Raw genomic sequence first — 26,009 nt, 5'->3', positions numbered from 1 at the left:
TACAGACAGACAGGACAAAAAGAAAGACATCAGACAGGACAAAAAGAAAGACATCAGACAGTACAGAACAAGACATCAGACAGTACAGAACAAGACATCAGACAGTACAGAACAAGACATCAGACAGTACAGATGTATGCTGTATGCTGTACCTGTATTGTACCGTATGCTGTACCTGTATTGTATTGTATGCTGTACCTGTATTGTATTGTATGCTGTACCTGTACTGTATTGTAGGGTGTACCTGTATTGTATTGTATGCTGTACCTGTATTGTATTGTATGCTGGATCTGTATTCTATGCTGTACCTGTATTGTATGCTGTACCTGTATTGTAGGGTGTACCTGTATTGTAGGGTGTACCTGTATTGTATTGTATTGTAGGGTGTACCTGTATTGTATTGTATGCTGTACCTGTATTGTATTGTATGCTGTACCTGTATTGTATTGTGTACCTGTATTGTATTGTATGCTGTACCTGTATTGTATTGTATTGTATTGTGTACCTGTATTGTTTTGTATGCTGTACCTGTATTGTATTGTATTGTATTGTATTGTATGGTGTACCTGTATTGTATTGTATGCTGTACCTGTATTGTATTGTATGCTGTACCTGTATTGTATTGTATGCTGTACCTGTATTGTATTGTAGAGTGTACCTGTATTGTATTGTATTGTATGGTGTACCTGTATTGTATTGTAGGGTGTACCTGTATTGTATTGTAGGGTGTACCTGTATTGTATTGTAGGGTGTACCTGTATTTTATTGTAGGGTGTACCTGTATTGTATTGTATGCTGTACCTGTATTGTATTGTATGCTGTACCTGTATTGTATTGTATTGTAGGGTGTACCTGTATTTTATTGTATGGTGTACCTGTATTGTATTGTATGCTGTACCTGTATTGTATTGTATTGTAGGGTGTACCTGTATTGTATTGTAGAGTGTACCTGTATTGTATTGTATTGTAGGGTGTACCTGTATTGTATTGTATGGTGTACCTGTATTGTATTGTAGGGTGTACCCGTATTGTATTGTATGCTGTACCTGTATTGTATTGTAGAGTGTACCTGTATTGTATTGTATTGTATGCTGTACCTGTATTGTATTGTATGCTGTACCTGTATTGTATTGTATGCTGTACCTGTATTGTATTGTAGGGTGTACCTGTATTGTATTGTATGCTGTACCTGTATTGTATTGTATGGTGTACCTGTATTGTATTGTAGAGTGTACCTGTATTGTATTGTATTGTATGGTGTACCTGTATTGTATTGTAGGGTGTACCTGTATTGTATTGTATGCTGTACCTGTATTGTATTGTAGAGTGTACCTGTATTGTATTGTATTGTATGCTGTACCTGTATTGTATTGTATGGTGTACCTGTATTGTATTGTATTGTATGGTGTACCTGTATTGTATTGTATGCTGTACCTGTATTGTATTGTATGGTGTACCTGTATTGTATTGTATGCTGTACCTGTATTGTATTGTATGCTATACCTGTATTGTATTGTAGAGTGTACCTGTATTGTATTGTATTGTATGGTGTACCTGTATTGTATTGTAGGGTGTACCTGTATTTTATTGTAGGGTGTACCTGTATTGTATTGTATGGTGTACCTGTATTGTATGGTGTACCTGTATTGTATTGTAGGGTGTACCTGTATTGTATTGTAGGGTGTACCTGTATCGTATTGTATGCTGTACCTGTATTGTATTTTATTGTATGGTGTATCTGTATTGTATTGTGTACCTGTATTGTATTGTAGGGTGTACCTGTATTTTATTGTAGGGTGTACCTGTATTGTATTGTATGTTGTACCTGTATTGTATTGTATTGTATGCTGTACCTGTATTGTATTGTATTGTAGGGTGTACCTGTATTGTATTGTATGCTGTACCTGTATCGTATTGTATGCTGTACCTGTATTGTATTGTATGCTGTACCTGTATTGTATTGTATGCTGTACCTGTATTGTATAATATACCTGTATTGTATTGTATGCTGTACCTGTATTGTATTGTATGCTGTACCTGTATTGTATTGTATGGTGTACCTGTATTGTATTGTAGAGTGTACCTGTATTGTATTGTATGCTGTACCTGTATTGTATGGTGTACCTGTATTGTATTGTAGAGTGTACCTGTATTGTATGCTGTACCTGTATTGTATTGTAGAGTGTACCTGTATCGTATTGTATGCTGTACCTGTATTGTATTGCATTGTGTACCTGTATTGTATTGTATGCTGTACCTGTATTGTAGAGTGTACCTGTATTGTATGGTGTACCTGTATTGTATTGTAGAGTGTACCTGTATTGTATGGTGTACCTGTATTGTATTGTATGGTGTACCTGTATTGTATGGTGTACCTGTATTGTATTGTAGAGTGTACCTGTATTGTATGCTGTACCTGTATTGTATTGCATTGTGTACCTGTATTGTATTGTATGCTGTACCTGTATTGTATTGTAGAGTGTACCTGTATTGTATGGTGTACCTGTATTGTATTGTAGAGTGTACCTGTATTGTATTGTAGGGTGTACCTGTATCGTATTGTATGCTGTACCTGTATTGTATTGCATTGTGTACCTGTATTGTATTGTATGCTGTACCTGTATTGTATTGTAGGGTGTACCTGTATTGTATTGTATGGTGTACTTGTATTGTATGCTGTACCTGTATTGTATTGTATTGTATGTTGTACCTGTATTGTATTGTATTGTATGCTGTACCTGTATTGTATTGTATTGTAGGGTGTACCTGTATTGTATTGTATGCTGTACCTGTATCGTATTGTATGCTGTACCTGTATTGTATTGTATGCTGTACCTGTATTGTATTGTATGCTGTACCTGTATTGTATAATATACCTGTATTGTATTGTATGCTGTACCTGTATTGTATTGTAGAGTGTACCTGTATTGTATTGTAGGGTGTACCTGTATCGTATTGTATGCTGTACCTGTATTGTATTGCATTGTGTACCTGTATTGTATTGTATGGTGTACTTGTATTGTATTGTAGAGTGTACCTGTATTGTATTGTAGGGTGTACCTGTATTGTATTGTATGGTGTACTTGTATTGTATTGTAGAGTGTACCTGTATTGTATTGTATGCTGTACCTGTATTGTATTGTATGGTGTACTTGTATTGTATGCTTTACCTGTATTGTATTGTATGGTGTACCTGTATCGTATTGTATGCTGTACCTGTATTGTATTGTAGGGTGTACCTGTATTGTATTGTATGGTGTACCTGTATTGTATTGTATGGTGTACCTGTATTGTATTGTAGAGTGTACCTGTATTGTATTGTATTGTGTACCTGTATTGTATGCTGTACCTGTATTGTATTGTAGGGTGTACCTGTATTGTATGGTGTACCTGTATTGTATTGTATGGTGTACCTGTATTGTATGCTGTACCTGTATTGTATTGTAGGGTGTACCTGTATTGTATGGTGTACCTGTATTGTATGCTGTACCTGTATTGTATGGTGTACCTGTATTGTATGCTGTACCTGTATTGTATGGTGTACCTGTATTGTATGCTGTACCTGTATTGTATGGTGTACCTGTATTGTATGCTGTACCTGTATTGTATTGTAGGGTGTACCTGTATTGTATGGTGTACCTGTATTGTATTGTAGGGTGTACCTGTATTGTATGGTGTACCTGTATTGTATTGTAGAGTGTACCTGTATTGTATTGTATTGTGTACCTGTATCGTATTGTATGCTGTACCTGTATTATATTGTATGGTGTACCTGTATTGTATTGTAGGGTGTACCTGTATTTTATTGTAGGGTGTACCTGTATTGTATTGTATGGTGTACCTGTATTGTATTGTATGGTGTACCTGTATTGTATTGTAGGGTGTACCTGTATTGTATTGTATGCTGTACCTGTATTGTATTGTATTGTAGGGTGTACCTGTATTGTATTGTATGCTGTACCTGTATTGTACTGTATTGTAGGGTGTACCTGTATCGTATTGTATGCTGTACCTGTATTGTATTGTATGGTGTACCTGTATTGTATTGTAGGGTGTACCTGTATTGTATTGTAGGGTGTACCTGTATTGTATTGTAGGGTGTACCTGTATCGTATTGTATGCTGTACCTGTATTGTATTGTATTGTATGGTGTATCTGTATTGTATTGTGTACCTGTATTGTATTGTAGGGTGTAACTGTATCGTATTGTATGCTGTACCTGTATCGTATTGTATGCTGTACCTGTATTGTATTGTATTGTATGGTGTACCTGTATTGTATTGTATGGTGTACCTGTATTGTATTGTATTGTATGGTGTATCTGTATTGTATGGTGTACCTGTATTGTATTGTATGGTGTACCTGTATTGTATCGTATTGTATGCTGTACCTGTATTGTATTGTATTGTATGCTGTACCTGTATTGTATTGTAGGGTGTACCTGTATTGTATTGTATGCTGTACCTGTATTGTATTGTATGCTGTACCTGTATTGTATTGTAGGGTGTACCTGTATTGTATTGTAGGGTGTACCTGTATTGTATTGTATGGTGTACCTGTATTGTATTGTAGGGTGTACCTGTATTGTATTGTATGCTGTACCTGTATTGTATGGTGTACCTGTATTGTATTGTATGCTGTACCTGTATTGTATGGTGTACCTGTATTGTATTGTATGCTGTACCTGTAGTGTATGGTGTACCTGTATTGTATTGTAGGGTGTACCTGTATTGTATGGTGTACCTGTATTGTATTGTATGGTGTACCTGTATTGTATGCTGTACCTGTATTGTATTGTAGGGTGTACCTGTATTGTATGGTGTACCTGTATTGTATGCTGTACCTGTATTGTATGGTGTACCTGTATTGTATGCTGTACCTGTATTGTATGGTGTACCTGTATTGTATGCTGTACCTGTATTGTATGGTGTACCTGTATTGTATGCTGTACCTGTATTGTATTGTAGGGTGTACCTGTATTGTATGGTGTACCTGTATTGTATTGTAGAGTGTACCTGTATTGTATTGTATTGTGTACCTGTATCGTATTGTATGCTGTACCTGTATTGTATTGTATGGTGTACCTGTATTGTATTGTAGGGTGTACCTGTATTTTATTGTAGGGTGTACCTGTATTGTATTGTATGGTGTACCTGTATTGTATTGTATGGTGTACCTGTATTGTATTGTAGGGTGTACCTGTATTGTATTGTATGCTGTACCTGTATTGTATTGTATTGTAGGGTGTACCTGTATTGTATTGTATGCTGTACCTGTATTGTACTGTATTGTAGGGTGTACCTGTATCGTATTGTATGCTGTACCTGTATTGTATTGTATGGTGTACCTGTATTGTATTGTAGGGTGTACCTGTATTGTATTGTAGGGTGTACCTGTATTGTATTGTAGGGTGTACCTGTATTGTATTGTAGGGTGTACCTGTATCGTATTGTATGCTGTACCTGTATTGTATTGTATTGTATGGTGTATCTGTATTGTATTGTGTACCTGTATTGTATTGTAGGGTGTAACTGTATCGTATTGTATGCTGTACCTGTATCGTATTGTATGCTGTACCTGTATTGTATTGTATTGTATGGTGTACCTGTATTGTATTGTATGGTGTACCTGTATTGTATTGTATTGTATGGTGTATCTGTATTGTATGGTGTACCTGTATTGTATTGTATGGTGTACCTGTATTGTATCGTATTGTATGCTGTACCTGTATTGTATTGTATTGTATGCTGTACCTGTATTGTATTGTAGGGTGTACCTGTATTGTATTGTATGCTGTACCTGTATTGTATTGTATGCTGTACCTGTATTGTATTGTAGGGTGTACCTGTATTGTATTGTAGGGTGTACCTGTATTGTATTGTATGGTGTACCTGTATTGTATTGTAGGGTGTACCTGTATTGTATTGTATGCTGTACCTGTATTGTATGGTGTACCTGTATTGTATTGTATGCTGTACCTGTATTGTATGGTGTACCTGTATTGTATTGTATGCTGTACCTGTAGTGTATGGTGTACCTGTATTGTATTGTATCGTATTGAACACCGATCCGTCCTCCATGCATTCCCTACTGGGCTTCACAAAGCCATGCAGTAGTCAGCCAGCCAATCAGCCAGCCAGCCAATCAGCCAGCCAGCCAGTCAGCCAGCCAGTCAGCCAGCCAGTCAGCCAGCCAATCAGCCAGCCTGTCAGCCAGCCAGTCAGACAGCCAATCGAGATAGAAATTGGCTGTGGGCACTGGTCTAAGATCAGCTTACAGTCCAAACCTTTTTAAACCTGAACCTTACTCAAATATATAAAACTGATCCTAGATCAGCCTCTGGGGCCAACCTACTCCTATTCCTGTCCAGCCAGCCAGCCAGCCAGCCAGCGAGCCAGCCAGCCAGCGAGCCAGCCAGCCAGCCAGCCAGCCAGCGAGCCAGCCAGCCAGCCAGCGAGCCAGCCAGCCAGCCAGCCAGCGAGTCAGCCAGCCAGCGAGCCAGCCAGCCAGCCAGCGAGCCAGCCAGCAAGCGAGCCAGCCAGACAGCCAGCCAGCCAGCCAGCCAGCGAGCCAGCAAGCGAGCCAGCCAGACAGCCAGCCAGACAGCCAGCCAGCCAGCAAGCGAGCCAGACAGCCAGCCAGCAAGCGAGCCAGCCAGACAACCAGCCAGCCAGCCAGCCAGCCAGCCACTCATACAGGCTGATGTTACGCCGGAAAACGTGGATGACAATATGATGATAATAACAGTAAATTACTATAGCCACAATATGATGATAATAATAGTTAATTACTATAGCCACAATATGATGATAATAATAGTTAATTACTATAGCCACAATATGATGATAATAACAGGTGTTAATTACTATAGCCACAATATGATGATAATAGTTAATTACTATAGCCACAATATGATAATAATAGTTAATTACTATAGCCACAATATGATGATAATAGTTAATTACTATAGCCACAATATGATGATAATAACAATAGTTAATTACTATAGCCACAATAAATAGTTAATTACTATAGCCACAATATGATGATAATAATAGGTGTTAATTACTATAGCCACAATATGATGATAATAATAGGTGTTAATTACTATAGCCACAATATGATGATAATAATAGTTAATTACTATAGCCACAATATGATGATAATAGTTAATTACTATAGCCACAATATGATGATAATAATAGTTAATTACTATAGCCACAATATGATAATAATAGTTAATTACTATAGCCACAATATGATAATAATAGTTAATTACTATAGCCACAATATGATGATAATAATAGTTAATTACTATAGCCACAATATGATGATAATAATAGGTAATTACTATAGCCACAATATGATGATAATAATAGTTAATTACTATAGCCACAATATGATGATAATAATAGTTAATTACTATAGCCACAATATGATGATAATAATAGTTAATTACTATAGCCACAATATGATGATAATAGTTAATTACTATAGCCACAATATGATGATAATAGTTAATTACTATAGCCACAATATGATGATAATAGTTAATTACTATAGCCACAATATGATGATAATAATAGTTAATTACTATAGCCACAATATGATGATAATAATAGTTAATTACTATAGCCACAATATGATGATAATAATAGTTAATTACTATAGCCACAATATGATGATAATAATAGTTAATTACTATAGCCACAATATGATGATAATAATAGTTAATTACTATAGCCACAATATGATGATAATAATAGTTAATTACTATAGCCACAATATGATGATAATAATAGTTAATTACCATAGCCACCTGACTTTTCTCTTCCTCCTTCATTTAGAAGGAAAAACACAAGAACACAGGAAACATTGACATTATAAGGTGGTTTTGTTAAGGCCTCTGCCATGTTGAGGCTAATGGATCAAGCATACGCTGCACATTGTAGATGCATATAGTACAACATGGTATGGTATGCATTCTGTGTGCTTTGAAATTGCCTCAGTACTGATCTCACCTAAACTAACTGGTTTCATGTCATCTACGTTTTCCATGTTTTGTCAGTGAGTTTTAGCATGGTTGAACGAGGCTAAGTGAGTTTTAGCATGGTTGAACGAGGCTAAGTGAGTTTTAGCATGGTTGAATGAGGCTAAGTGAGTTTTAGCATGGTTGAATGAGGCTAGGTGAGTTTTAGCATAGTTGAACGAGGCTAGGTGAGTTTTAGCATGGTTGAACAAGGCTAAGTGAGTTTTAGCATGGTTGAACAAGGCTAAGTGAGTTTTAGCATGGTTGAACAAGGCTAAGTGAGTTTTAGCATAGTTGAACAAGGCTAAGTGAGTTTTAGCATGGTTGAACAAGGCTAAGTGAGTTTTAGCATGGTTGAACGAGGCTAAGTGAGTTTTAGCATGGTTGAACGAGGCTAAGTGAGTTTTAGCATGTTTGAATGCAGCTAAGTGAGTTTTAGCATGGTTGAATGCGGCTAAGTGAGTTTTAGCATGTTTGAATGAGGCTAGGTGAGTTTTAGCATGGTTGAATGAGGCTAGGTGAGTTTTAGCATGGTTGAATGAGGCTAGGTGAGTTTTAGCATAGTTGAATGAGGCTAGGTGAGTTTTAGCATGGTTGAATGAGGCTAGGTGAGTTTTAGCATGGTTGAATGAGGCTAGGTGAGTTTTAGCATAGTTGAATGAGGCTAGGTGAGTTTTAGCATAGTTGAATGAGGCTAGGTGAGTTTTAGCATAGTTGAATGAGGCTAGGTGAGTTTTAGCATGGTTGAATGAGGCTAGGTGAGTTTTAGCATAGTTGAATGAGGCTAGGTGAGTTTTAGCATTGTTGAATAGTTTTTGTATCTGGGCACTTTGGTTTTATGTTCCTCACTAGATCAGTTGTGTTACATGGATCAACCCTCTAGATCAGTTGTGTTACATGGATCAACCCTCTAGATCAGTTGTGTTACATGGATCAACCCTCTAGATCAGTTGTGTTACATGGATCAACCCTCTAGATCAGTTGTGTTACATGGATCAACCCTCTAGATCAGTTGTGTTACATGGATCAACCCTCTAGATCAGTTGTGTTACATGGATCAACCCTCTAGATCAGTTGTGTTACATGGATCAACCCTCTAGATCAGTTGTGTTACATGGATCAAGGTGAATGTGTGAACATCTCCAACATACCTGCAAGGAACTGCATTTAATCTTTATTCCCACGCCACCGTGACCAACCTCATTCTGTTCCTCTGTTTCCAGTATGGCCTGGAGAAAGGCTCTCCGCTCGTGGCTGGAGGACTTCTGGTCAAACATCCCGGCTTGGATCACCTTCTGGTCCACGTTCAGTTTGTACTTAGCAGCCGCTAGGATCTTCTCCTCCACACTGTTGACCGTACACAGACGCAGAACACGGACCTCGTTCTTCTGACCAATACGATGAGCCCTGTCCTGGGCCTGGAGGTCCTGGGAGCCAATCAGAACGGAGAAACTACAGGGTTAGCCAGGGGTAACTGGAATGTTTGTGTGCGTGTGCGTGTGTGTGTGTGTGTGTGTGTGTGCGAGTGTGTGTGAGTGTGAGTGTGAGTGTGTGTGTGTGTGTGTGCGAGTGCGTGTGAGTGTGAGTGTGAGTGTGTGTGTGTGTGTGTGTGTGTGTGTGTGTGTGTGTGTGTACCTGGTGAGGGTTCCAGTCAGAGTCAAAGATGACCACAGTGTCCGCAGCCTGCAGGTTGAGGCCCAGTCCCCCGGCTCTGGTGCTCAGTAGGAACACAAAGTACTGGGAACCTTTCTCATTGAACTTCTTCAGCAGCATCGCACGGTCCTCAGACTTGGTGGTGCCTACAACACACAGCAACACATACCACAAGCACTGTACTTCAATACACCGGTCATAAACTGATGAAAACATTGTTGAGGCGCAGGTAACGGAGGCTGCATTTGGATTAGGTTAAAGTTCATACCGTATAGACACAGGTAGTGGAAGTTGAGGTTAAAGTTAAGGGTCAGAGATGCAGACAGTCGAGGTGCAAGCCAATCTAAAATGACGGGGGAAGAAATGGCAGCAGTTTTACGGGCGCCCAACCCATTGTGCTATTATGTGGTTTTATTCGCGTTATTTGTAACTTATTTTGTACATAATGTTTCTGCAACCGTATTTTACGGAAGAAAAGAGCTTCTGGATATCAGGACAGCGATCACTCACCTCGGATTAGACAAAGATTTCTTCTACATCAAGGAGGACGCACAGGACATTCTCCAAAAACCCCACAGGGCCGACATCCCCGTTATTTGCAAGAGGAAGCGACGCAGGTACAGAGGACAAAGAGCCGGGTGCCTGGTCAGGACCCGGAGAAGCCGAGTGGGAAACTGCCGTTACCGTCAATACTACTCGCCAACGTGCAATCATTGGACAATAAACTAGACGAGGTACGATCACGAATATCCTACCAACGGGACATTAAAAACTGTAATATTTTATGTTTCACGGAATCGTGGCTGAATGACGACATGGATATTCAGCTAGCGGGATATACGTTGCACCGGCAGGATAGAACAGCACACTCCGGTAAGACGAGGGGGGGCGGTCTGTGCATATTTGTAAACAACAGCTGGTGCACGAAATCTAAGGAAGTCTCTAGATTTTGCTCGCCTGAAGTAGAGTATTTTGTGATAAATTGCAGGCCACACTACTTGCCTAGAGAGTTTTCAGCTATACTTTTCATGGCTGTTTATTTACCACAACAGATAGATGCTGGCACTAAGACCACACTCAGTCAGCTGTATAAGGAAATAAGCAAACAGGAAAACGCTCACCCAGAGGCAGCGCTCCTAGTGGCCGGAGACTTTAATGCAGGGAAACTTAAATCAGTTCTACCTAATTTCTACCAGCATGTTAAATGTGTAACCAGAGGGAAATAAATTCTAGACCACCTGTACTCCACACACAGAGATGCGTACAAAGCTCTCCCTCGCCCTCCATTTGGTAAATCCGACCACAACTCTATCCTCCTGATTCCGGCTTACAAGCAAAAATCAAGCAGGAAGCACCAGTGACTCAGTCTATAAAAAAGTGGTCAGATGAAGCAGATGCTAATCTACAGGACTGTTTTGCTATCACAGACTGGAATATGTTCCGGGATTCCTCCGATAGCATTGAGGAGTACAGCACCTCAGTCACTGTCTTTATCAATAAGTGCATCGGGGACGTCGTCCCCACAGTGACTGTACGTACATACCCCAACCAGAAGCCATGGATTACAGGCAACATTCACACTGAGCTAAAGGGTAGAGCTGCCGCTTTCAAGGTGCGGGACTCTAACCCGGAATCTTACAAGAAATCCCGCTATGCCCTCCAACGAACCATCAAACAGGCAAAGCGTCAATACAGGATTAAGATTGAAACATACTACACCGGCTCCGGCACTCGTCTTATGTGGCAGGGCTTGCACACTATTACAGACTACAAAGGGAAGCACAGCTGCGAGATGCTCAGTGGCGCGAGCCTACCAGATGAGCTAAATAACTTCTATGCTCGCTTTGAGGCAAGCAACACTGAACGATGCGTGAGAGCACCAGCTGTTCCAGACGACTGTGTGATCACGCTCTCCGTAGCCGACGTGAGTAAGACCTTTAAACAGGTCAACATACACAAGGCTGCAGGGCCAGACAGATTACCAGGACGTGTGCTCCGGGCATGTGCTGACCAACTGGCAGGTGTCTTCACTGACATTTTCAACATGTCCCTGATTGAGTCTGTAATACCAACATGTCTCAAGCAGACCACCAGCGTCCCTGTGCCCACGAACACAAAGGCAACCTGCCTAAATGACTACACACCCGTAGCACTCACGTCCGTAGCCATGAAGTGCTTTGAAAGGTTGGTAATGGCTCACATCAACACCATTATCCCAGAAACCCTAGACCCACTCCAATTTGCATACCGTCCAAACAGATCCACAGATGATGCAATCTCTATTGCACTCCACACTGCCCTTTCCCACCTGGACAAAAGAAACACTTATGTGAGAATGCTATTCATTGACTACAGCTCAGCGTTCAACACCATAGTACTCTCAAAGCTCATCACTAAGCTAAGGACCCTGGGACTAAACACCTCCCTCTGCAACTGGAGCCTGGACTTCCTGACGGGACGCCCCCAGGTGGTAAGGGTAGGTAGCAACACATCTGCCACGCTGATCCTCAACACTGGAGCTCCCCAGGGGTGCGTGCTCAGTCCCCTCCTGTACTCCCTGTTCACCCACGACTGCATGGCCAGGCACGACTCCAACACCATCATTAAGTTTGCAGACGACACACCAGTGGTAGGCCTGATCACAGACAACGACAAGACAGCCTATAGGGAGGAGGTCAGAGACCTGGCCGGGTGGTGCCAGAATAACAACCTATCCCTCAACATAACCAAGACTAAGGAGATGATTGTGGACTACAGGAAAAAGAGGACCGAGCACGCCCCCATTCTCATCGATGGGGCTGTAGTGGAGCAGGTTGAGAGATCATTGGTGTCCACATCAACAATACACTAGAATGGTCCAAACACACCAAGACAGTCGTGAAGAGGCCACAACAAAGCCTATCCCCCCTCAGGAGACTAAAAACATGGGTCCTGAGATCCTCAAAAGGTTCTACAGCTGCAACATCGAGAGCATCCTGACTGGTTGCATCATTTTTACATTTTAGTCATTTAGCAGACGCTCTTATCCAGAGCGACTTACAGTAGAGTGCATACATTTTATTACATTTTTACATACTGAGACAAGGATATCCCTACCGGCCAAACCCTCCCTAACCCGGACGACGCTATGCCAATTGTGCGTCGCCCCACGGACCTCCCGGTTGCGGCCGGCTGCGACAGAGCCTGGGCGCGAACCCAGAGACTCTGGTGACGCAGATAGCACTGCGATGCAGTGCCCTAGACCACTGCGCCACCCGGGAGTCCATCACTGCCTGTTACGGCAATTACTCGGCCTCCGACTGCAAGGCACTACAGAGGGTAATGCGTACGGCCCAGTCACTGGGGCTAACCTGCCTGCCTTCCAGGACCTCTACACCATGCGGTGTCAGAGGAAGGCCATAAAAATTGGCAAAGACTCCAGCCACCCCAGTCATAGACTGTTCTCTCTACTTCCGCATGGCAAGCGGTACCGGAGTGCCAAGTCTAGGAAAAAAAGGCTTCTCAAGAGTTTTTACCCCCAAGCCAAAAGACTCCTGAACAGGTAACCAAATGGCTACCCAGACTATTTGCATTGTGTGCCCCCCCCAACCCCCCCAACCCCTCTTTTTACGCTGCTGCTACGCTCTGTTTATCTTATATGCATAATCACTTTAACTATACATTCATGTACATGCTACCTCAATTGGCCCGACCAACCAGTGCTCTCGCACATTGGCTAACCGGGCTATCTGCATAGTGTCCCACCACCTGCCAACCCCTCTTTTACGCTACTGCTACTCTCTGTTCCTCATATATGCATTGTCACTTTAACCATATCTACATGTACATACTACCTCAATCAGCGTGACTAACCGGTGTCTGTATGTAGCCTCGCTACTTTTATTAGCCTCGCTACTGTATATAGCCTCTCTACTGTATATAGCCTCTCTACTGTATATAGCCTCGCTACTGTATATAGCCTCTCTACTGTATATAGCCTCTCTACTGTATATAGCCTCGCTACTGTATATAGCCTCTCTACTGTATATAGCCTCTCTACTGTATATAGCCTCTCTACTGTATATAGCCTCTCTACTGTATATAGCCTCTCTACTGTATATTGCCTGTCTTTTATACTGTTGTTTTATTTCTTTACTTACCTATTGTTCACCTAACACCTTTTTTTCACTATTGGTTAGAGCCTGTAAGTAAGCATTTCACTGTAAGGTCTGTTGTATTCAGCGCACGTGACAAATACTTTGATTTGAAGTAGAGGAAATTGAGGTATGGTTAATGTTTAGGGTCAGAGATACATACCGTCGAGGCGCAAGTAGAGGAAATTGCGGTAAGCAAAGTAGTCCTCCATGATGGTCATGAGTGATGTCATCTGACAGAACAGCAGAACTCTGTGGTTGGTGACGTGCAGCTTGGGAAGAATGCGGTCCAGCAGCTCAAACTTCCCCGATGCACGGTACAGCTCGTGTCTGGGGAGGAGGGTTAGGGTTAGGGTTAGGGTTAGGAGGAGGAGAATAAATAACCTAATAGAGTGTTGTCTGGGGAGGAGGAGGGGGAGGAGAATAAATAACCTAATAAAGTGTTGTCTGGGGAGGAGGAGGGGGAGGAGAATAAATAACCTAATAAAGTGTTGTCTGGGGAGGAGGGGAAGGAGGAGAATAAATAACCTAATAAAGTGTTGTCTGGGGAGGGGGAGGAGAATAAATAACCTAAAAGTGTTGTCTGGGGAGGAGGGGGAGAATAAATAACCTAATAAAGTGTTGTCTGGGGAGGAGGGGGAGGAGAATAAATAACCTAATAAAGTGTTGTCTGGGGAGGAGAATAAATAACCTAATAAAGTATTGTCTGGGGAGGGGGAGGAGAATAAATAACCTAATAAAGTGTTGTCTGGGGAGGAGAATAAATAACCTAATAAAGTGTTGTCTGGGGAGGAGGGGGAGGAGAATAAATAACCTAATAAAGTGTTGTCTGGGGAGGAGAATAAATAACCTTATAAAGTGTTGTCTGGGGAGGAGAATAAATAACCTTATAAAGTGTTGTCTGGGGAGGAGGGGAGGAGAATAAATAACCTAATAAAGTGTTGTCTGGGGAGGAGGAGGAGGAGAATAAATAACCTAATAAAGTGTTGTCTGGGGAGGAGGAGGAGAATAAATAACCTAATAAAGTGTTGTCTGGGGAGGAGGAGGGGGAGGAGAATAAATAACCTAATAAAGTGTTGTCTGGGGAGGAGGAGGGGAGGAGAATAAATAACCTAATAAAGTGTTGTCTGGGGAGGAGGAGGGGGAGGAGAATAAATAACCTAATAAAGTGTTGTCTGGGGAGGAGGAGGGGGAGGAGAATAAATAACCTAATAAAGTGTTGGCTGGGGAGGAGGAGGGGAGGAGAATAAATAACCTAATAAAGTGTTGTCTGGGGAGGAGGAGGGGGAGGAGAATAAATAACCTAATAAAGTGTTGTCTGGGGAGGAGGAGGGGGAGGAGAATAAATAACCTAATAAAGTGTTGGCTGGGGAGGAGGAGGGGGAGGAGAATAAATAACCTAATAAAGTGTTGTCTGGGGAGGAGGAGGGGGAGGAGGAGAATAAATAACCTAATAAAGTGTTGTCTGGGGAGGAGGAGGGGGAGGAGAATAAATAACCTAATAAAGTGTTGTCTGGGGAGGAGGAGGAGGAGAATAAATAACCTAATAAAGTGTTGTCTGGAGAGGAGAATAAATAACCTAATAAAGTGTTGTCTGGGGAGGAGGATAAATAACCTAATAAAGTGTTGTCTGGGGAGGAGGATAAATAACCTAATAAAGTGTTGTCTGGGGAGGAGGACAAATAACCTAATAAAGTGTTGTCTGGGGAGGAGGAGGAGGAGAATAAATAACCTAATAAAGTGTTGTCTGGGGAGGAGAATAAATAACCTAATAAAGTGTTGTCTGGGGAGGAGGATAAATAACCTAATAAAGTGTTGTCTGGGGAGGAGGAGGAGGAGAATAAATAACCTAATAAAGTGTTGTCTGGGGAGGAGAATAAATAACATAATAAAGTGTTGTCTGGGGAGGAGGATAAATAACCTAATAAAGTGTTGTCTGGGGAGGAGAATAAATAACCTAATAAAGTGTTGTCTGGGGAGGAGGAGGAGAATAAATAACCTAATAAAGTGTTGTCTGGGGAGGAGGAGGGGGAGGAGAATAAATAACCTAATAAAGTGTTGTCTGGGGAGGAGGAGGGGAGGAGAATAAATAACCTAATAAAGTGTTGTCTGGGGAGGAGGGGAGGAGAATAAATAACCTAATAAAGTGTTGTCTGGGGAGGAGGAGGGGAGGAGAATAAATAACCTAATAAAGTGTTGTCTGGGGAGGAGGAGGGGAGGAGAATAAATAACCTAATAAAGTGTTGTCTGGGGAGGAGGAGGGGAGGAGAATAAATAACCTAATAAAGTGTTGTCTGGGGAGGAGGGGAGGAGAATAAATAACCTAATAAAGTGTTGTCTGGGGAAGGAGGAGGAGAATAAATAACCTAATAAAGTGTTGTCTGGGGAGGAGGGGAGGAGAATAGATAACCTAATAAATTGTTGTCTGGGGAGGAGGAGGAGGAGAATAAATAACCTAATAAAGTGTTGTCTGGGGAGGAGGAGGAGGAGGAAGAGGAGAATAAATAACCTAATAAAGTGTTGGCTGGGGAGGAGAATAAATAACCTAATAAAGTGTTGGCTGGGGAGGAGAATAAATAACCTAATAAAGTGTTGTCTGGGGAGGAGAATAAATAACCTAATAAAGTGTTGTCTGGGGAGGAGGAGGGGAGGAGAATAAATAACCTAATAAAGTGTTGGCTGGGGAGGAGAATAAATAACCTAATAATGTGTTGTCTGGGGAGGAGGAGGGGAGGAGAATAAATAACCTAATAAAGTGTTGTCTGGGGAGGAGGGGAGGAGAATAAATAACCTAATAAAGTGTTGTCTGGGGAGGAGAATAAATAACCTAATAAAGTGTTGTCTGGGGAGGAGGAGGAGGAGAATAAATAACCTAATAAAGTGTTGTCTGGGGAGGAGGGGAGGAGAATAAATAACCTAATAAAGTGTTGTCTGGGGAGGAGGAGGAGAATAAATAACCTAATAAAGTGTTGTCTGTGGAGGAGGGGAGGAGAATAAATAACCTAATAAAGTGTTGTCTGGGGAGGAGGGGAAGGAGAATAAATAACCTAATAAAGTGTTGTCTGGGGAGGAGGAGGGGAGGAGAATAAATAACCTAATAAAGTGTTGTCTGGGGAGGAGGAGGAGGAGAATAAATAACCTAATAAAGTGTTGTCTGGGGAGGAGGAGGAGGAGGAGGAGAATAAATAACCTAATAAAGTGTTGTCTGGGGAGGAGAATAAATAACCTAATAAAGTGTTGTCTGGGGAGGAGGAGGGGAGGAGAATAAATAACCTAATAAAGTGTTGTCTGGGGAGGAGGAGGGGAGGAGAATAAATAACCTAATAAAGTGTTGTCTGGGGAGGAGGAGGGGGAGGAGAATAAATAACCTAATAAAGTGTTGTCTGGGGAGGAGGGGAGGAGAATAAATAACCTTATAAAGTGTTGTCTGGGGAGGAGAATAAATAACCTAATAAAGTGTTGTCTGGGGAGGAGAATAAATAACCTAATAAAGTGTTGTCTGGGGAGGAGAATAAATAACCTAATAAAGTGTTGTCTGCGGAGGAGGAGGGGAGGAGAATAAATAACCTAATAAAGTGTTGACTGGGGAGGAGAATAAATAACCTAATAAAGTGTTGTCTGGGGAGGAGAATAAATAACCTAATAAAGTGTTGTCTGGGGAGGAGAATAAATAACCTAATAAAGTGTTGTCTGCGGAGGAGGAGGGGAGGAGAATAAATAACCTAATAAAGTGTTGACTGGGGAGGAGGGGAGGAGAATAAATAACCTAATAAAGTGTTGTCTGGGGAGGAGAATAAATAACCTAATAAAGTGTTGTCTGGGGAGGAGAATAAATAACCTAATAAAGTGTTGTCTGGGGAGGAGAATAAATAACCTAATAAAGTGTTGTCTGCGGAGGAGGAGGGGAGGAGAATAAATAACCTAATAAAGTGTTGTCTGGGGAGGAGAATAAATAACCTTATAAAGTGTTGTCTGGGGAGGAGGAGGGGGAGGAGAATAAATAACCTAATAAAGTGTTGTCTGGGGAGGAGAATAAATAACCTAATAAAGTGTTGTCTGGGGAGGAGAATAAATAACCTAATAAAGTGTTGTCTGGGGAGGAGGAGGAGGAGAATAAATAACCTAATAAAGTGTTGTCTGGGGAGGAGAATAAATAACCTAATAAAGTGTTGTCTGGGGAGGAGAATAAATAACCTTATAAAGTGTTGTCTGAGGAGGAGGAGGGGGAGGAGAATAAATAACCTAATAAAGTGTTGTCTGGGGAGGAGAATAAATAACCTTATAAAGTGTTGTCTGGGGAGGAGAATAAATAACCTAATAAAGTGTTGTCTGGGGAGGAGGAGGGGAGAATAAATAACCTAATAAAGTGTTGTCTGGGGAGGAGGGGAGGAGAATAAATAACCTAATAAAGTGTTGTCTGGGGAGGAGGAGGGGAGGAGAATAAATAACCTAATAAAGTGTTGTCTGGGGAGGAGGAGGGAGGAGAATAAATAACCTAATAAAGTGTTGTCTGGGGAGGAGAATAAATAACCTTATAAAGTGTTGTCTGGGGAGGAGGGAGGAGAATAAATAACCTAATAAAGTGTTGTCTGGGGAGGAGGGGAGGAGAATAAATAACCTAATAAAGTGTTGTCTGGGGAGGAGGAGGGGAGGAGAATAAATAACCTAATAAAGTGTTGTCTGGGGAGGAGGGAATAAATAACCTTATAAAGTGTTGTCTGGGGAGGAGGAGGGGAGGAGAATAAATAACCTAATAAAGTGTTGTCTGGGGAGGAGGGGAGGAGAATAAATAACCTAATAAAGTGTTGTCTGGGGAGGAGGGGAGGAGAATAAATAACCTAATAAAGTGTTGTCTGGGGAGGAGGAGGGAAGGAGAATAAATAACCTAATAAAGTGTTGTCTGGGGAGGAGGGGGAGGAGAATAAATAACCTAATAAAGTGTTGTCTGGGGAGGAGAATAAATAACCTAATAAAGTGTTGTCTGAGGAGGAGGAGGGGGAGGAGAATAAATAACCTAATAAAGTGTTGTCTGGAGAGGAGGAGGGGGAGGAGAAGAAATAACCTAATAAAGTGTTGTCTGGGGAGGAGGAGGGGGAGGAGAATAAATAACCTAATAAAGTGTTGTCTGGGGAGGAGGGGGAGGAGAATAAATAACCTAATAAAGTGTTGTCTGGGGAAGGAGGAGAATAAATAACCTAATAAAGTGTTGTCTGGGGAGGAGAATAAATAACCTTATAAAGTGTTGTCTGGGGAGGAGGAGGGGAGGAGAATAAATAACCTAATAAAGTGTTGTCTGGGGAGGAGGGAAGGAGAATAAATAACCTAATAAAGTGTTGTCTGGGGAGGAGGGAGGAGGAGAATAAATAACCTAATAAAGTGTTGTCTGGGGAGGAGAATAAATAACCTAAAAAGTGTTGTCTGGGGAGGAGAATAAATAACCTAATAAAGTGTTGTCTGGGGAGGAGGGGGGGGAGAATAAATAACCTAATAAAGTGTTGTCTGGGGAGGAGGAGGGGGAGGAGAATAAATAACCTAATAAAGTGTTGTCTGGGGAGGAGGAGGGGAAGGAGAATAAATAACCTAATAAAGTGTTGTCTGGGGAGGAAGGAGGAGAGGAGAATAAATAACCTAATAAAGTGTTGTCTGGGGAGGAGAATAAATAACCTAATAAAGTGTTGTCTGGGGAGGAGAATAAATAACCTAATAAAGTGTTGTCTGGGGAGGAGGAGGGAAGGAGAATAAATAACCTAATAAAGTGTTGTCTGGGGAGGAGGGGGGGGAGAATAAATAACCTAATAAAGTGTTGTCTGGGGAGGAGGGGGAGGAGAATAAATAACCTAATAAAGTGTTGTCTGGGGAGGAGGAGGGGAGAATAAATAACCTAATAAAGTGTTGTCTGGGGAGGAGGGGAGGAGAATAAATAACCTAATAAAGTGTTGTCTGGGGAGGAGAATAAATAACCTAATAAAGTGTTGTCTGGGGAGGAGGAGGAGAATAAATAACCTAATAAAGTGTTGTCTGGGGAGGAGGAGGAGGAGAATAAATAACCTAATAAAGTGTTGTCTGGGGAGGAGGGGGAGGAGAATAAATAACCTAATAAAGTGTTGTCTGGGGAGGAGGGGAGGAGAATAAATAACCTAATAAAGTGTTGTCTGGGGAGGAGGGGAGGAGAATAAATAACCTAATATCAAGTGTTGTCTGGGGAGGAGAATAAATAACCTAATAAAGTGTTGTCTGGAGGAGGAGAATAAATAACCTAATAAAGTGTTGTCTGGGGAGGAGGAGGAGGAGAATAAATAACCTAATAAAGTGTTGTCTGGGGAGGAGAATAAATAACCTAATAAAGTGTTGTCTGGGGAGGAGGGAGGAGAATAAATAACCTAATAAAGTGTTGTCTGGGGAGGAGAATAAATAACCTAATAAAGTGTTGTCTGGGGAGGAGAATAAATAACCTAATAAAGTGTTGTCTGGGGAGGAGGGGGAGAATAAATAACCTAATAAAGTGTTGTCTGGGGAGGAGGAGGGGAGGAGAATAAATAACCTAATAAAGTGTTGTCTGGGGAGGAGGAGGGGAGGAGAATAAATAACCTAATAAAGTGTTGTCTGGGGAGGAGGGGAGGAGAATAAATAACCTAATAAAGTGTTGTCTGGGGAGGAGGGGGGAGGAGAATAAATAACCTAATAAAGTGTTGTCTGGGGAGGAGGGGAGGAGAATAAATAACCTAATAAAGTGTTGTCTGGGGAGGAGGGGAAGGAGAATAAATAACCTAATAAAGTGTTGTCTGGGGAGGAGGGGAGGAGAATAAATAACCTAATAAAGTGTTGTCTGGGGAGGAGAATAAATAACCTAATAAAGTGTTGTCTGGGGAGGAGGAGGGGGAGGAGAATAAATAACCTAATAAAGTGTTGTCTGGGGAGGAGGGGAGGAGAATAAATAACCTAATAAAGTGTTGTCTGGGGAGGAGGGGAGGAGAATAAATAACCTAATAAAGTGTTGTCTGGGGAGGAGGAGGGGAGGAGAATAAATAACCTAATAAAGTGTTGTCTGGGGAGGAGGGGGAGGAGAATAAATAACCTAATAAAGTGTTGGCTGGGGAGGAGGAGGGGGAGGAGAATAAATAACCTAATAAAGTGTTGTCTGGGGAGGAGGAGGAGGAGAATAAATAACCTAATAAAGTGTTGTCTGGGGAGGAGGGGAAGGAGAATAAATAACCTAATAAAGTGTTGTCTGGGGAGGAGGGGGGGAGAATAAATAACCTAATAAAGTGTTGTCTGGGGAGGAGGGGAGGAGAATAAATAACCTAATAAAGTGTTGTCTGGGGAGGAGGAGGGAGGAGAATAAATAACCTAATAAAGTGTTGTCTGGGGAGGAGGGGGGAGAATAAATAACCTAATAAAGTGTTGTCTGGGGAGGAGGGGAGGAGAATAAATAACCTAATAAAGTGTTGTCTGGGGAGGAGGGGGAGGAGAATAAATAACCTAATAAAGTGTTGTCTGGGGAGGAGGGGGAGGAGAATAAATAACCTAATAAAGTGTTGTCTGGGGAGGAGGAGGAGAATAAATAACCTAATAAAGTGTTGTCTGGGGAGGAGGGGAGGAGAATAAATAACCTAATAAAGTGTTGTCTGGGGAGGAGGAGGGGAGGAGAATAAATAACCTAATAAAGTGTTGTCTGGGGAGGAGGGGGAGGAGAATAAATAACCTAATAAAGTGTTGTCTGGGGAGGAGGGGAGGAGAATAAATAACCTAATAAAGTGTTGTCTGGGGAGGAGGGGAGGAGAATAAATAACCTAATAAAGTGTTGTCTGGGGAGGAGAATAAATAACCTATAAAGTGTTGTCTGAGGAGGAGAATAAATAACCTAATAAAGTGTTGTCTGGGGAGGAGGAGGGAGGAGAATAAATAACCTAATAAAGTGTTGTCTGGGGAGGAGGGGAGGAGAATAAATAACCTAATAAAGTGTTGTCTGGGGAGGAGGGGAGGAGAATAAATAACCTAATAAAGTGTTGTCTGGGGAGGAGGGGGAGGAGAATAAATAACCTAATAAAGTGTTGTCTGGGGAGGAGGAGGGGGAGGAGAATAAATAACCTAATAAAGTGTTGTCTGGGGAGGAGGAGGGGAGGAGAATAAATAACCTAATAAAGTGTTGTCTGGGGAGGAGAATAAATAACCTTATAAAGTGTTGTCTGGGGAGGAGGGGAGGAGAATAAATAACCTAATAAAGTGTTGTCTGGGGAGGAGGGGGGAGGAGAATAAATAACCTAATAAAGTGTTGTCTGGGGAGGAGGAGGGGAGGAGAATAAATAACCTAATAAAGTGTTGTCTGGGGAGGAGGGGGAGGAGAATAAATAACCTAATAAAGTGTTGTCTGGGGAGGAGGAGGGGAGGAGAATAAATAACCTAATAAAGTGTTGTCTGGGGAGGAGGGGGAGGAGAATAAATAACCTAATAAAGTGTTGTCTGGGGAGGAGGAGGGGAGGAGATAAATAACCTAATAAAGTGTTGTCTGGGGAGGAGGGGGGAGGAGAATAAATAACCTAATAAAGTGTTGTCTGGGGGAGGAGAATAAATAACCTAATAAAGTGTTGTCTGGGGAGGAGGGGGAGGAGAATAAATAACCTAATAAAGTGTTGTCTGGGGAGGAGGGGGAGGAGAATAAATAACCTAATAAAGTGTTGTCTGGGGAGGAGGAGGGGGAGGAGAATAAATAACCTAATAAAGTGTTGTCTGGGGAGGAGGAGGAGGAGAATAAATAACCTAATAAAGTGTTGTCTGGGGAGGAGGGGAAGGAGGAGAATAAATAACCTAATAAAGTGTTGTCTGAGGGAGGAGAATAAATAACCTAATAAAGTGTTGTCTGGGGAGGAGGAGGAGGAGAATAAATAACCTAATAAAGTGTTGTCTGGGGAGGAGGGGGGAGGAGAATAAATAACCTAATAAAGTGTTGTCTGGGGAGGAGAATAAATAACCTAATAAAGTGTTGTCTGGGGAGGAGGGGAAGGAGGAGAATAAATAACCTAATAAAGTGTTGTCTGGGGAGGAGGGGGGGAGGAGAATAAATAACCTAATAAAGTGTTGTCTGGGGAGGAGGGGAGGAGAATAAATAACCTAATAAAGTGTTGTCTGGGGAGGAGGGGGGAGGAGAATAAATAACCTAATAAAGTGTTGTCTGGGGAAGGAGGGGAGGAGAATAAATAACCTAATAAAGTGTTGTCTGGGGAGGAGGGGGAGGAGAATAAATAACCTAATAAAGTGTTGTCTGGGAGGAGGAGGGGAGGAGAATAAATAACCTAATAAAGTGTTGTCTGGGGAGGAGGGGGGAGGAGAATAAATAACCTAATAAAGTGTTGTCTGGGGAGGAGGGGGGAGGAGAATAAATAACCTAATAAAGTGTTGTCTGGGAGGAGGGGGGAGGAGAATAAATAACCTAATAAAGTGTTGTCTGGGGAGGAGGGGGAGGAGAATAAATAACCTAATAAAGTGTTGTCTGGGGAGGAGGGGGGAGGAGAATAAATAACCTAATAAAGTGTTGTCTGGGGAGGAGGAGGAGGAGAATAAATAACCTAATAAAGTGTTGTCTGGGGAGGAGGAGGGGAGGAGAATAAATAACCTAATAAAGTGTTGTCTGGGGAGGAGGGGGAGGAGAATAAATAACCTAATAAAGTGTTGTCTGGGGAGGAGGGAGGAGAATAAATAACCTAATAAAGTGTTGTCTGGGGAGGAGGGGAGGAGAATAAATAACCTAATAAAGTGTTGTCTGGGGAGGAGAATAAATAACCTAATAAAGTGTTGTCTGGGGAGGAGGGGAAGGAGGAGAATAAATAACCTAATCAAGTGTTGTCTGGGGAGGAGGGGGGAGGAGAATAAATAACCTAATAAAGTGTTGTCTGGGGAGGAGGAGGGAGGAGAATAAATAACCTAATAAAGTGTTGTCTGGGGAGGAGGAGGGGAGGAGAATAAATAACCTAATAAAGTGTTGTCTGGGGAGGGAGAATAAATAACCTAATAAAGTGTTGTCTGGGGAGGAGGGGAGGAGAATAAATAACCTAATAAAGTGTTGTCTGGGGAGGAGGGGGGGAGGAGAATAAATAACCTAATAAAGTGTTGTCTGGGGGGAGGGAGAATAAATAACCTAATAAAGTGTTGTCTGGGGAGGAGGGGAAGGAGGAGAATAAATAACCTAATAAAGTGTTGTCTGGGGAGGAGGGGGGGAGGAGAATAAATAACCTAATAAAGTGTTGTCTGGGGAGGAGGGGGAGGAGAATAAATAACCTAATAAAGTGTTGTCTGGGGAGGAGGGGAGGAGGAGAATAAATAACCTAATAAAGTGTTGTCTGGGGAGGAGGGGAGGAGAATAAATAACCTAATAAAGTGTTGTCTGGGGAGGAGGAGGAGAATAAATAACCTAATAAAGTGTTGTCTGGGGAGGAGGGGGGAGGAGAATAAATAACCTAATAAAGTGTTGTCTGGAGGAGGAGAATAAATAACCTAATAAAGTGTTGTCTGGGGAGGAGGGAGGAGGAGAATAAATAACCTAATAAAGTGTTGTCTGGGGAGGAGGGGAGGAGAATAAATAACCTAATAAAGTGTTGTCTGGGGAGGAGGGGGAGGAGAATAAATAACCTAATAAAGTGTTGTCTGGGGAGGAGGAGGGGAGGAGAATAAATAACCTAATAAAGTGTTGTCTGGGGAGGGGGGAGGAGAATAAATAACCTAATAAAGTGTTGTCTGGGGAGGAGGGGAGGAGAATAAATAACCTAATAAAGTGTTGTCTGGGGAGGAGGAATAAATAACCTAATAAAGTGTTGTCTGGGGAGGAGGGGAGGGAGGAGAATAAATAACCTAATAAAGTGTTGTCTGGGGAGGAGGGGGGAGGAGAATAAATAACCTAATAAAGTGTTGTCTGGGGAGGAGGGGAGGAGAATAAATAACCTAATAAAGTGTTGTCTGGGGAGGAGGGGAAGGAGGAGAATAAATAACCTAATAAAGTGTTGTCTGGGGAGGAGGAGGGGAGGAGAATAAATAACCTAATAAAGTGTTGTCTGGGGAGGAGGGGAGGAGAATAAATAACCTAATAAAGTGTTGTCTGGGGGAGGAGGGGAGGAGGAGAATAAATAACCTAATAAAGTGTTGTCTGGGGAGGAGGGGGAGGAGAATAAATAACCTAATAAAGTGTTGTCTGGGGAGGAGGGGAGGAGAATAAATAACCTAATAAAGTGTTGTCTGGGGAAGGAGGGGAGGAGAATAAATAACCTAATAAAGTGTTGTCTGGGGAGGAGAATAAATAACCTAATAAAGTGTTGTCTGGGGAGGAGGGGAAGGAGGAGAATAAATAACCTAATAAAGTGTTGTCTGGGGAGGAGGGGGGAGGAGAATAAATAACCTAATAAAGTGTTGTCTGGGGGAGGAGGGGGAGGAGAATAAATAACCTAATAAAGTGTTGTCTGGGGAGGAGGAGGGGAGGAGAATAAATAACCTAATAAAGTGTTGTCTGGGGAGGGAGAATAAATAACCTAATAAAGTGTTGTCTGGGGAGGAGGGGAGGAGAATAAATAACCTAATAAAGTGTTGTCTGGGGAGGAGGGGGGAGGAGAATAAATAACCTAATAAAGTGTTGTCTGGGGAGGAGGGGGGAGGAGGGAATAAATAACCTAATAAAGTGTTGTCTGGGGAGGAGGGGAGGAGAATAAATAACCTAATAAAGTGTTGTCTGGGGAGGAGGGGAGGAGAATAAATAACCTAATAAAGTGTTGTCTGGGGAGGAGGGGGAGGAGAATAAATAACCTAATAAAGTGTTGTCTGGGGAGGAGGAGGGGAGGAGAATAAATAACCTAATAAAGTGTTGTCTGGGGAGGAGGAGGGGAGGAGAATAAATAACCTAATAAAGTGTTGTCTGGGGAGGAGGAGGAGGATAAATAACCTAATAAAGTGTTGTCTGGGGAGGAGAATAAATAACCTTATAAAGTGTTGTCTGAGGAGGAGAATAAATAACCTAATAAAGTGTTGTCTGGGGAGGAGGAGGGAGGAGAATAAATAACCTAATAAAGTGTTGTCTGGGGAGGAGGGGAGGAGAATAAATAACCTAATAAAGTGTTGTCTGGGGAGGAGGAGGGGAGGAGAATAAATAACCTAATAAAGTGTTGTCTGGGGAGGAGGAGGGGAGGAGAATAAATAACCTAATAAAGTGTTGTCTG

At 41.8% G+C, this 26,009-nt stretch overlaps 2 protein-coding genes across 5 annotated transcripts in view; both read right to left on the bottom strand.

The window, feature by feature from the left end:
- Window positions 1–14,666, bottom strand: part of LOC129826804 (probable global transcription activator SNF2L2) — a gene marked incomplete at its 5' end in the record, with an annotated part of 74,346 nt that extends 59,680 nt beyond the window's left edge. Inside the window, 4 exons of the mRNA XM_055887891.1 lie at window positions 7,811–7,837; window positions 9,181–9,456; window positions 9,665–9,828; window positions 13,979–14,666. Of these exons, the coding sequence (XP_055743866.1) occupies window positions 7,811–7,837; window positions 9,181–9,456; window positions 9,665–9,828; window positions 13,979–14,666 (1,155 nt within the window). The remainder of the gene's footprint in view (window positions 1–7,810; window positions 7,838–9,180; window positions 9,457–9,664; window positions 9,829–13,978) is intronic.
- LOC129826803 (dynein heavy chain-like) lies at window positions 6–6,390 on the bottom strand. 4 transcript variants are annotated; one of them, XM_055887888.1, is made up of 3 exons: window positions 2,015–6,390; window positions 1,264–1,554; window positions 6–1,212 (listed from the first exon to the last, which is right to left on the bottom strand). In XM_055887888.1, the coding sequence occupies exons 1-3, from the start codon at window positions 6,082–6,084 to the stop codon at window positions 120–122; spliced, it is 5,454 nt and encodes a 1,817-aa protein (XP_055743863.1). In that variant the 5' UTR covers window positions 6,085–6,390; the 3' UTR covers window positions 6–119. The 4 variants fall into 4 exon arrangements, with proteins under 4 accessions (XP_055743863.1, XP_055743864.1, XP_055743862.1 ...); XM_055887889.1 differs by having other exon boundaries at window positions 6–1,554; window positions 2,015–4,602; window positions 4,993–6,390; XM_055887887.1 differs by having other exon boundaries at window positions 6–1,554.
- Window positions 14,667–26,009: the final 11,343 nt, after the last annotated feature.

This window comes from Salvelinus fontinalis, chromosome 28 (genome assembly GCF_029448725.1).
Source record: "Salvelinus fontinalis isolate EN_2023a chromosome 28, ASM2944872v1, whole genome shotgun sequence".
In the NCBI taxonomy this organism is placed as follows: domain Eukaryota; kingdom Metazoa; phylum Chordata; class Actinopteri; order Salmoniformes; family Salmonidae; genus Salvelinus; species Salvelinus fontinalis.
This window is presented reverse-complemented; position numbering and strand designations above follow the sequence as displayed.

Excerpts from the sequence above, each read along its gene's own strand:
- LOC129826803 (XM_055887887.1), bottom strand. The coding sequence starts at position 6,084 with ATGCATGGAGGACGGATCGGTGTTCAATACGATACAATACAATACAGG. Across the intron at positions 1,555-2,014 it reads CAGCATACAATACAATACAG|GTACACCATACAATACAATA; the intron begins GTACAGCATACA and ends AATACAATACAG.